Here is a 12,478-nt window from a genome sequence, read left to right as displayed (position 1 = left end):
TGGTATATTTAGATTTAGTTGTGATTTCCATCTCTGCTCCATTTTCATCGCAGCTTGTTTTCTGAATCTGACTGTTTCTATCTGCCTTCCCGTCATCCTGGTCTGGTCTCTCTGTTCCTTGCGTTCCCTCAGCCTCTCAGCTGTGCTTCATTCTGTTAATTAGACCAATCTCCGTTAACTCCAGCGATCAAACGCCTCAGTATTTCAGCTTCTGTCATTCATTCATGGTTTTTGGATTCTGTTTCTCCTGGAGTTCCTTCTCTCTGGTTCACTTCCCAGTTTCTGTGAGTTTTTAAATCTTTTCCTTTTTATTAGTCCCAAACTTTGAATCTATACTACATGCATTTTCACCTTCCCATAAAATAGTTAAAATGTTAATTCATAGTTCATATTTTGTAGTTGAGCACTACACAACAAATGAAATATATGAAGGACATTTAAAATGGTAGTATTCAAAAATGTAATAAGTGAATGATTTTTTTCTTTATTTATTTGTGGTTCTTTAGCAAATCAATCAAACCAGCTTTTTAAAATATCAACCAGAAGGAAGTAATGAAAATGTAACATAAGGGTTTAGTTCATTTCATTTCTGTTGTGAATTAATCTACATGCTGCATTTATTTCTGTGAATTTATTATTTACTCTGTGAGATGAACTAAAACTACACAGTGAAGACAAACACAAGTCGCATAACAAACTAATTTGTAGGCAGATAAACAGCAAAATGTACATAGTTCATAAAAAGTGTTTTGAAAAATGTTTTTCTTTATCATTGATTCAATCTGTTTTTTCTTGTATTTTTTAAATATTTTTTTTCCCTTATACTTTGGAATATTTTCCCTCTGTTTATATTCTAACATTTTGTGAATTATTTACATATTTAATTTTACTTGTCAAAATATTTGTATTTCTTCTGAATTTTCTTGTCTGTATTTTATTTTAGAAAATCATGACTGGGCAGATTTTTTTTCTTCTATAATATATGCACTCTGAGTACCTGGAGTAATTAGAAAATGGTTGCAAATAGCACCATGTTACATTCTGTGTAATATTGCACCGTGTTATGAAGCATAATTGTTTCTGTGTTTCCATTTTATGCTTCTTTTGAGCTGGAGCTTATAGCTGCTGTTCTTCTGCAGCTATAGATGGAAAAAGGACAAAGTCGTTTCACCACAGATCAGTTGAGCCCTAAAGAGACATTAAGTGTTTTACTGAAAGCCACTTCCTCATGGTTAAAGGTGCTCTCAAAGCACCGGGCCTGTTTGCTCATAAAGACATATCTCTCTGATAAAATGTGCTCTTTTTGTGCCACATCTAGACACAGGATATGTCTTACTTGAAGGCAGATTGATTTGAAAAAATTCAGTTTGATTTATTGTTAAATGGGATTAATAATTTCCACTCCATTAGTAAGCCATGGTAATTGATGAATGGCAGCATCACAAGAGATGAGAAGTTTCATTCACTTTCATTAAAATCTCATTACATGTCTCTGTGTAATAATTCAGTCCTGGCCAACAGTCTCTGCTCAGGGAGGTTTTTCTTGTCTCTGGTTCTTTGGCTGCTGTTGTTTGAAAATGAGACGTTTTTGGTCATCAAACTCACTGACTGACAGACATTCAGAGAATTCTGTCCGTTTTGTTCTGGCCAAAAGTCAGAGTTTCAGGAGACAGTTAGAACTTTTAAGAGTATTAAGATTTGAAGGATTTATTTGGCCTTCATGTGTTCCAGTGTCTCTGGACATGTTTTGTGTTTGACAGTAGTTCCATTCACTTTGCTGGGTGGCCGAGCTTATCGGCGCCACCAGTAAACAAAAAAAAACAACCTTTTACTGCAGTAGCATAACCTTTTACTCAGTTATTTAGAAAATTACCTTTCTGTTGAAGAGGCAAAAACCAAATTGTTTTTGGGCAAAATCACTGGCAGTTTTCCTTTTATGCCCCAACCTTTCACAAAGTTAGAGCATAAAGAGAGACCTGGTCTCACACGTTTTTATTTATTATAATTTTTAAAGGCTTTATGTCTAACTAAACTTATTGGAGGATCATGTCTCATTTAGACCCAAATTCAACACTGACAGAAACGGTTCCTCCAGGAAAAAAATGAACCAGCTGAGATGGTTCCTCAGTATTACGACTGAAGCTCGACCATAAAAACAGACATTTCAGACACGACTTGGACTCTAGAGACTCAAAACCTGAGGTCTGGGACTTCAGCTTCAGAAATAATCTTTATATCATCTAATCAGGTATCAATGTAAGCCAGTAAATGTAAATCCTTGTCCTAAATTATGTTGCCTCATCTGAATTATCATCGTCAGGATGGTAGCTATATGCACAGTATTTTTGGATGCGTACTATATTGTATGCGTTGAAAGGTAAATATTATTTTTCAGACTTTAGAAATGTGATATTTCAAATAGAAAACAGAAATAAATGAAAAATGACTTTTAAATAAATTAATCACATTGATGATATTCCACATCAAAAGTCACTTTCTGTGCTGAGGATGAGAGCATCAATGTTCCTGCCTTCCCCAACTCACATGGACCTGGAGACCTTTGACCTCTCACACAATTTATAAGCTCATGTTGGGGCAGAAGCCCTAATATGGACTTTCCTCTTTGGCTATGGGCTCCAGAGGGAGGGGGGTCCAGTGACCCACAGGTGGGTGAAGGAGCATCGTTTCTGTTGGGTTTTATCGGTTCTTGTCTCATCAGTTCTGTTCAGAACCTTTATGGTCAGAATTTGTAGGTGGAGCCAACTCAGCCAAGGTTCTGACCCGTTTTGGTGGCCTCAGGATCGGGCCTCTGCTTTTCGCAGATGATTAAGTTCTGTTGCCTTCATCAGGACATAATTTCCAGCTTTTACTGAAGCGCTTCAGTCAAGAATGAAGCAGCTTGGATGAGAATCAGCACCTCCAAATCTGAGACCAGAAAACAGGAGAGCGCCCTCTCTGGGTCGGGGAGGTGTTGTTCATGAAAGAGGGAAAAATGGAACAGGAAGTCCATTAGTGGATTGGTGCTGTTTCTTCAGTGATATAAGCGCTGTAGTGGTGTGTCATGGTGAACCAAATGACAAAACTCTGGATTTACTGGTTTGTCTTCACTCCAACCTCGTCCACGGTTGTGACTGAATAAATATGATCGTGGAGACAAATGGTTGAAAGGAGTTTCCTCCACTGAGTGTCTGGGCTCTGATATTTTCAAAGAAAAGATTCAGTCATGCTGCAGCGTCATAATGATGGAACAACGACGTCATCCAGTGACTCCCTCACACTGAGCTGTAACCCGGAAACTGGCCGAGTTTGGCTTGAATGTTTAGCAAACTCTGTCCGAACTTGAAAAATGTTCACTGGCACTAGAAATGATCAACCTTAAAATTCAAATTAAAATGGCCAGGTCAGCTAATGCACTGACTTAAAATCTGTAATGCAAGCTTGCTTTTTGGCTCCAATCAGAAAGAACTGGAAGAAGTCCGGGTCAGTCTGTGCGGAAGGGTTCAGGGTTTGGGTTCCTGGAGGAGAGAGAGTGCACTTTCTGATTGATTGGGAGGAATTGGCAGCGAGTTACAACACTCCAAGGGGAGAAATAAGGCAGAGTCCAGAGGCATGAGAGAGTGATAGAGAGGGGAGAGCAGGGATAGACTGAGTAGCTGCACATCAAGGACCTGGAAAGAAAGGGAATGTGTGTGAATGAAAGAAAATGAGTGAGTCTTTTTTCTCCTCCTCTGTGGGAGTGGGTTTGTATGAGTGGCTAAGTGCAGCTTGGTTATTCATTAGCGGCCTGGCATGTTGCTTGCTTGTCTATCAACTTGACTGGCCACAAATTGAACATCAGGGTAAACCCCAGAGTCTGTCTGAATCCCAGCAAATTCCCAGTGATTTTAATGTGAGAAGGAGAAGTGCGGAGCAGACGGGGGTATTTTTAAAATTATACATCAATACACAGGGGCCACTGCGGTAGACTGTGGAGTTTAATCAGATTGCTCTGCACTGCCACAAAGCAAGAATGAGTCTAAACTGCAGCTTAACTGTATCTTAAAAAATCCCCACAATAATTATTGCATTCTTATTATGTGACATGATCTGGATGTTGTGAGAAAACAAAATCAAGATCTGCTCCCAGCTGGTTTTCAGACTGAAGGATGACGTCACTTGGATAGAAAGAGTTTTCTCTCCATTTGAGCCAACAGTCTTTAAACAGCTTGTTTCCTGCTAGCTGTGCCGCCCTGCATGCCGCCCCATCCATTCCCCAAACACACACATACACACACCACGGACATTATAGTAGGATGGTGCCATCTAACAGAAACCCCCTGGCTTTATTACTACAAAACTTGGAGATTAAATAAATAAACAATGAACAAAAGATGACCTTGTTTGCAGTGCGAGGTGTCCTGTCCACATTTATCTCTTTAATAATTGCAGCCTGTGGGGAAATTAAGGCTTTCAGGCCCCAGGGGTTTCTTTGTTTGAGTGTATTCATGGTTCACCTATAAACAGCAGATAAAGTCAGAAATTAGTCTGAAAATTTCCCAGTTGAGCTTCAAATTACACTATAAATTGCTGCTGGAGTTATGCACTTAAGTGAAAAAGAAGAGTAGACACTAGCTGGCTCTGGAGGATTCATTAGGGAGGTCAAACCTGACCATCTCCAAAAACAGAAGCTTTTGGACTTCATGAGTCAAAAAATAAAGTCCATTGTATATCAGATATGTCTTCTGTGACACCAGAACAACAGCGAATCTAAAACAGAAGGAATAGAAAAGAAATCATGGTGTTTCAATGACCCGGTCCAAATCAGGAGGCACCTCAACCTGATTTAAATGTTTATTGCAGGATCTTAGAGGTTGTGCAGAAACATGGAAGAACAAACATCACACCGATTCTACTACACCTGGTTTACAGGAACATTAAATCAGGCTGTTTGGAACCATCTAGGTTTCAGTTTGAGATGCTAGTCAGGAGTTTCTCCAGACGGTGGCTGCTGCCTTGATTTTACAGATTACACTTGAACTAAACTTTAGTCAATTCACTCTTTGCCTGGTTGTTATTTTCTGCGCTACATTTGCAATCCACAGTTGATCAGCTATAGAACATCAAGAATCAGAGTCTGTCACAAATCTTGAGTGCTTTGGTTTTTGGTCTTCATTTTTGTGTTTTGAACATTTTTATGTGGTTTATGTTTAAGTCTTGCCATACTCAGTTTATTTCCCTGTGCTCATTATTAGAATGTTTTTTCCATAAGAGTTTTGTATTTATGTAGTTTTTGAGTCTAGGTTCAGAGGTTAGTCTCTTTCTGTCAGTTTTCCTGCTTCCATTCTGCCACAGCTGTACCACATTTCCTCTGCTTAGTTCATCTGGTTCATTTGTGAAAACCTTCAGTCTCACTGGTTCATTGCTGGAATCATTGCACAATGTTTAATGCTGGTACCATTTCCTGTCCCATTGTAATTGGTTTATAAAGTTTTGTAAGTTATTTTTCATTAAAACTCCTCACATTAAATTGTTTCTGTTCTACCTTCATCTCAGTAAAAGTAAAAAACCAACATGTTTGCTTTGAGGGGGAAAAAAAACATTGCACTTTACGTTTTCTAGATTAGCAGTTAAAAAATGAACTATTTCTACTAATAATTGGTTGACTATATTTTAGTACGCGAGCAAAAATGATTCATTTGGATGAAATGTTTTGTAGAGGTAGAAAAAAGTCTTTGCTACCTTGAAAGATTGGAGAATGAGTGAAAACCTTTGACATGAGTGCGAGTGGCGAAATCAAAAGGACTTGATTCGCAAAAATGATGAAATAAAAAAACAAAAGACCCAACGGAGGGAGATGAATGAACACGTTTTTCATTTTCATTAATTCATTAGATTGTTTTAGTCTCGTTTTCTGTGGTGTGAATTTGCCGCCGTTGAGTCATTTTCCTTTTTTGTTTTATTAAACACATAAAAATGTGTTTAATAAACTATAAGGTTCTCTTATAGAGAACGATAAGTAAAATAAACAACGTTTTCCAGATGGTCTTAAATCTTATATTTAGTAAATAAACATGATAATGCTTTATAAATGTAATATATTTCTAGTAGTTTTATCATGTTTTGCCAAATCTATTTCAGTATTTATTTTTTCATGAGCATTAGGGTTTTTTTATGTGTTAATTCCAAAATATAAAAGTTTCTTTCTGTACTTACTTTTGGAGTCTAGGTAACAGTTAAACTTAGTCCAGCCTCCTTAACTTGCAAAAAGCATTAAAGCTGCTATTTTTGGATTATAAATACATCAAACTGAACAACTAAATTCAGTTTAAGTACCAACAACAACAAATATGTTCTTCTATCTTTTGATAGCAGTTTCTAATACAGTTTCCAACAAACATCAGAGCTTTAAAGCGTTTCCATTCAGGCCTTATTTACAACTCCAAGTACATTCTAGCATTTTTATTTATTAACCAGCTTAACATTTTATTTATTTATTTTTGTTCCATTTTAGACCAAGTGAGGGGGATTCAAATGAGCCAGAAGCGATTTATAGGTAAATGAAAACATTCAGATTGAAACTAAGATGAATGTTTGAAAACGGAGAAATAAAAGACGAACAGAAAGGCAAAATTTACAACATAGGAAAAATAACACTGTAGGTTTAAATAATACTGAGAAAAAATACATAAATATGAGTAATGAAGTAATGATTCTTTGGACTGACCAGCATGGAGTTTATTTCATATGAGTAAATTAATCAGGAAATAAGGATAAGTAACAGTATTAATTAGAGCAGAAAGTAAATAAAAAATATGGATTATAATTAATTCAAAGCCAGACAGGTGTAAAGGAGGTAGAAGTGATCAGATGAATTATTCTAGAATCTGCATTTATTAAGCCTCATAACTAATGAAATATGTTATTTCTGACAGAGTCTCAACACTTTAGGACTTTAGTTTTTACTCTGATCCCAGATGGCGCTGCTGATTCCGCCTTTATCAGCTCCACTCCAGCTGAAAAACTGAACGACTTGAGGGTTTTAGTTTCTCCAAACTGCGCCGCTCATTTCTGCTCGGATCCAAACAGCGCAGTTTGATTTACGCACCAACGCAACTTGAATCTTTTCCAGCCATATGTTACAAATTTAATCTTTAAATGTGCTTAGTGAATTAGTAGCAGAAACAAATAAAAAGCTACAAAAATGGAGAGGCTGTGTGGAGAATCGGAGGCTGCAGCACAGTGACTATTCTGTGCTGCTCAGATTTGAACACTTCAAAGAAGCTTCAGCACCATGGACAGCGTTTCTCTCCTTTTCTCTGTTACTCCACACACACACACACACACACTCAGACACTAGAACACTGAGCGTCTCTTCCGGGCGCTCACTCGGCAGCTGGCTCAGAATCAGCTCCTCCCTCCTGTGTGGTGGCTTTCCGACCAAAAGCTCCTCAGACGTGAACAGTTTCGCTGAGGAGCACTTTACTCCCCCTCAGCCCTTCCCCCCCGCTGCTTCCCCCCCTCCTTGGAAAAACATCCAGGCGGACAGCAGAGGCGTCACTTTCTGCATAGCGACCTGAGTGAGAGGAGTTGAGGTGTCGGATAATCAGGTCTCCAGTCGTCCTTCACCCGGATCTCTGTCAGCGATGGAGACTCGGGTTGGCACCCGCCCAGGCTCTCGCGTCTCTCTGGGTCTCTGGCTGCTGATCACCGCTCATGCTCTCCAACACGCCAGGGCGGAGATAAGTTGCGGATCTTGCCCGTCGCCTGTTCAACTTCACCGGGAGGAGCTGCAGCTGGCGCCGGGGTTGCGCTCCGACCCCGCGGAGGAGGCGGTTGCGGTCAGGGAAGCCCGGGTTACCGGTCGGGAATCTGGGATGCTTGCTACTTCTGGCCCTAATTTTAGTTTGGATGAAGTTAAACCAGCCGGTTCTGAGTCTGGGGTGGCTGAGGATGCTGCGCCCTGGAGAGCCAAGAGGAGCGCTCCAGACTTCATCGAGTTCAGCGACAGCGACTGGACCGGCCGGACCGCGCAGCTGGATAGCCACAAAGCGGGCCGGTCGGAATTCGGGTGGAACAGGCAGGATGAGAGAGGGAATACCCGGCAGGATGAGCCCAGGCTCAACAGCAGCACCTTCGCTCTCACTGGGGACTCTGCGCACAACCACGCCGTGGTCTACTGGACCGGACAAAACAGCAGCGTGAGTTCAGCTCCCTTCTTATCTGTGCGGATGAACTCCTTGCAGCGCACACTTTGTGCCGCTGTTAACAGGTGCACCTCCAGCTACAGATGCGCACTGACGCACGCTGCCAGACCTGAGCAGCATCGCGATTTGCGCGCACCAAACCTCTCTGCCACTTCTTCAACTTCTTATTTTCTTTCTTCAACAATCGACTCAGCGGCTTTTTTCGCTCGCTCTCTATCTGCGGGTGGCCTTAAAGGCGCGATTAGGTTAAATATTTTATTTTGAGTGCGGAAATATTCAGAGCATATCTGAGATAAGCGAATACATGATTCATTCCTCCCCAGCGATGCCAGCTTTTCAATCCAAATTAAGTGACTGGGGAGTGAGGGAGTCCTGAATTATTAAAGACGTTTCAGAGAAAACCCGAAATTCCTTCAACTGAATTTCTTATCTATAAATCGGAATCTATTATTATTATTATTATTATTATTATTATTATTATTATTGTCAGGCTTTTATGAAAACGGACAAATCTGCCTTTATTTAGGATCCTCGTTTTGGTGTAGAAATCTGAAATCTATTATCCTTCAGAACACAAAGATGCCACCTAACATTTTTCCAAAGGGGGGTGTTTGGAGATTAAGTCCATCTCCTATCTGCAATATTACACCGAGATTTGAGCATTATTCCATCAACTTCATGTAATCTGAAATAAAGCATCTGCTTCATCTTTGCCAGAATCACGAAAAAAAAACAATTCATTTTCAGACTTGCATATTGGAAGCTCTGGGTCTCTGAGTGCAGCAAAAATGAGTGTTGAGGTCAAAGAGATGTGCAGCATTATGCGTCTTTCTAGTTCTCCCAGCGCCACTTCACTGGTCTCAGTAATACAGACCTCATTCAGAGCCAGCCCTGCTCAGAAATCGGCTGAATACGCTGCAGCTCTTACTCCAATGGTTCTATTCCAGGAGGAGGATAATGAGCAGAAATAAAACCGAATCATTTTTACGTGGCTTTGTCTGCTCAGTGGGAACCCAGGAGTTCTTCTTTCAGCAGCTTTATTTGTTGTTATGACTTCTCTTTTTATTCCATTAGAATAAGAGCAAAATGTAGCACATTCAGTCTTGTCTGGGCTGATTATGGCATGGTCAGTGAACTTTTTTTTTTAACCCGCAGTGAAGACTGAGGAGCTGTGTGTGTGTGTGTGTGTGTGTGTGTGTGTGTGTGTGTGTGTGTGTGTGTGTGTGTGTGTGTGTGTAACTTTGGGATTGCATGCTGGATGGAGAAGGCGAGGGGGTTGTGAAGGGCTGCTGCCCCAAAGGTTTGAATGCTCACTGTTCATCTTTCTTTTTTACGGAGACCTCTGTTCTGAAGTTTCTTTTTTTCACGGTGAAAATCAGGATAAATGAGGACAGAAGCAGAAATCGGCTTCAGCTTAAAGCTGTTTAACTGTGGAAGTACAATGCCCTGCAAAAGTATTAATAAATTGTTGGCATTTTGTGACATTACAACATAAAGGTTAATGTAATTTGGGGGTTGGGAGTCAGTAAGATGCAACACAAAGAACAGCATAATTAGGAAAGTGATGTATATATTTTTTTCTTTATCAAATAAAAATCAGAAAACTGAGGCGTGAGATTACAGGTACATCTCCAGACTGAAATTCCTCGTTGGCTCAATCTCAAATTGGCTGGACAGAGAACTTCTGTTATCCCCTGGACTCTCAGTTGGATTTTGATCTGGACTTTGATTAGGCCATTCTAGCAGATATATGCTTGAACTATAGCACAGCAGGTCGATGTCCTCTTGGAAGGTGAACCTCTCTACAGAAGCTGGTTAGCTACATGTGCCAAAGACCTAATTGTGTAATTTCCTTAAATAAATCAAGACTGCATTAAGTGTCAAAGTAGAGATACTAGAGAGATGATCGGAGTAGAAACCTGTTGAATGACCTTTTGCAGCCTCTGGACAGGTTTTCTTCCCTGTATGTAACTCCATTAATCTACTCATTAACTCTAACCAGCTTCATCACATTGCTGAAGAAAGGCCTCCTGACAGAAGGATGCTGCCACCACCTTGATTCACAGTGGGGCTGGCATGTTCAGGTAACAAACTTTTAACTTTGGTTCCGTCTGACCAGGCATGACTCGTTTGGGCAATCTTGTTGCCTCTTTTCCATAATAACTAGATTTGTGGTCTGCACAGTTCTTGGTGGTGGTGCCAGCAGAGGCTCCCAGTTAAGTGGTGAATCTCTGCAGCTTCCCAAACTTTACCATCTCCATCTTGGCTGCTTCTCTGAATCGGGCTCTTGCTGCCCAGATGGTCGGTCTGAACAGACAGTCCCGTCTTCGTAGGTTTAGAACTGTCACAGAACATCTGGATTCATATTATGAATAAATTACTCACAGATTATTTAATAATTATTCTGCAGGCAATTGTGAAAGTGAAGGTCTGAATATTTACCCCACTTTTGAGATTTTGATGTCCAAAGAAATGTAAAAAATTCAGCTTTGTTTTCCTTTAACTTTCTAATTTTGCACTATTGTGTCGAGGAATGGACTGAAGTCTATAATTGTGACAAAATATGAAACAGTTGATGAGCTATGCGTACTTTTGTGGTGCGCTATAGTAAACATAAATTCCCAGCTGAGAGGCAGGACGTAATGGATGGATGGCGACCATCTTTGTTTGGTGGGTTTAACCTTTCCTGTCGGAGTTTTGTCAGTTTGATCTGAAGGAGAGGAAACACCGCAGGCCGTTTGCTCCAGATGGAAGCAGCTGTTGCACAACACGCCCTTGTCATTCACTTCATGCTGCACGTTCATTGTGAAATGTGACATTCTTTTTAATTTCTAAGGTATTACTTGTCAAGACGAGAATCTTGTTTTTACCGTGTCTTAAAATGAGGTTAATCCAACAAGGAATAAACAAGCAGACAACACAGCTGAAAAACCTGTAAAGAATCCAAGACTTTGTCTTCATGTTCGATATCATCCAGGTTCTGCACAGCACAAACGCATTCACTGAACACCATCAGCGGTTTGCTGCTGTGGAACTTATAAGACCATGTTAAGATGGAAAGACATTAGCAATTACCTTAAAGAATCCATGTCCAGTTATGGTTCTGAAAATCAAGGACCTGCAGTGGCCCAGTCAAAGTCCAGACATCAAACTAATTGCAAATCCTGTGCAATTGCTTAAATTTTATTCCTGGATCAACTCATCTTTATTATTGTTTGAGCCATAAAACATTAAAATGTAAAATTCCTAAATGCTTGTAAGATGACAGATTTGATCAGTAACAGATGTGGTGTTACTGTAACGCTTCCTGATTATTCAGCCATTAGCATCCAAATAAAAAAAAGGTGATGTTGGCAACGTAGGTAGGAGTTAGTCCCTTAATCGTTGGGTTGCTGGTTCAACCCCTGCTTTCTCTTTCTCTGACTTTGTGTCTTTGGGCAACACTTGGACCAGGTGGGTGGTGGTCAGAGCCTGGCAACCTTCCTGCGGTCAGACAGCCACAGGGCAGCTGTGGCTACAATGTGTGAAATAATGAATGTTGTCTGAAACACTTTGGGTCCTCTGGATTTGATAAGGTGCTACACAAGTTTACCATATGATTAATATTTAAAATGGCTTTAAATTCTGAAATACTGAAATGTAAAACATGTAGAAAAAAATGAAATCAGGAATGGAGCAAACAAACTGCTGTACATAGAAGGTTCCCATTTCCTGGTTTTATTCCTGACCAAGTTCTGACTTGGAGTTTGTCTGAACCAGGTCTTTAACTCGACGGTCACCATCACAACGGGCCTCTGACTTGATGGACAGTTGGGTTCTTGGTTCTTAGCCTGCAACAAATTTCTTGTGGTTGTTGTGTGTCAGATGACATGCTCATGGATTAATTTCTAATAAATGGTTTGAACATTGTGTCTGATCAAATCATATGAAATGCTTCATTTATCAGTTTCAGAGTTTGGTATTAGCTTTTCAATTTTTCATTTTAAAGCATCCAAATCTCAGTCTAGTAGTTCTTCTTGGCGTGACCACCCAGAGCATTTCTATTATTAAAACACAACTTTGCTGCCATTTTTAGAAAGCCACAGCGTGGGCCACGTTGTGCTTTGTACCACTTTCTCAAAAATAGCTGCTGGCCTGCAGTGTTTCCTCTTTGTTCTGTTGTAACACAAAAACAATAACGGGATCAAACTTATCATCCACAAGTGCAGCTCAATATATTAGTATGGAATTGAAAAGTGGATTTATTTCAGTAATTCAATTCAAGAAGCCATTACTGCAAGAGCAACATAAAAGGC

The 12,478-nt window shown here is 40.1% G+C and overlaps 1 protein-coding gene across 1 annotated transcript in view; it reads left to right on the top strand.

Moving 5' to 3' along the window:
- The first annotated feature begins 7,392 nt into the window (after window positions 1–7,392).
- LOC102237082 (VPS10 domain-containing receptor SorCS3-like) overlaps window positions 7,393–12,478 on the top strand; it is a 210,630-nt gene continuing 205,544 nt past the window's right edge. The window contains exon 1 of the mRNA XM_005797660.3: window positions 7,393–8,177. Within this exon, the coding sequence (XP_005797717.1) occupies window positions 7,623–8,177 (555 nt within the window). The 5' untranslated portion in view covers window positions 7,393–7,622. The remainder of the gene's footprint in view (window positions 8,178–12,478) is intronic.

This window comes from Xiphophorus maculatus, chromosome 5, assembly GCF_002775205.1.
Source record: "Xiphophorus maculatus strain JP 163 A chromosome 5, X_maculatus-5.0-male, whole genome shotgun sequence".
In the NCBI taxonomy this organism is placed as follows: Eukaryota; Metazoa; Chordata; class Actinopteri; order Cyprinodontiformes; family Poeciliidae; genus Xiphophorus; species Xiphophorus maculatus.
The sequence above is the reverse complement of the archived record's forward strand: the minus strand, read 5'-3'. Positions and strand labels throughout refer to the sequence as shown.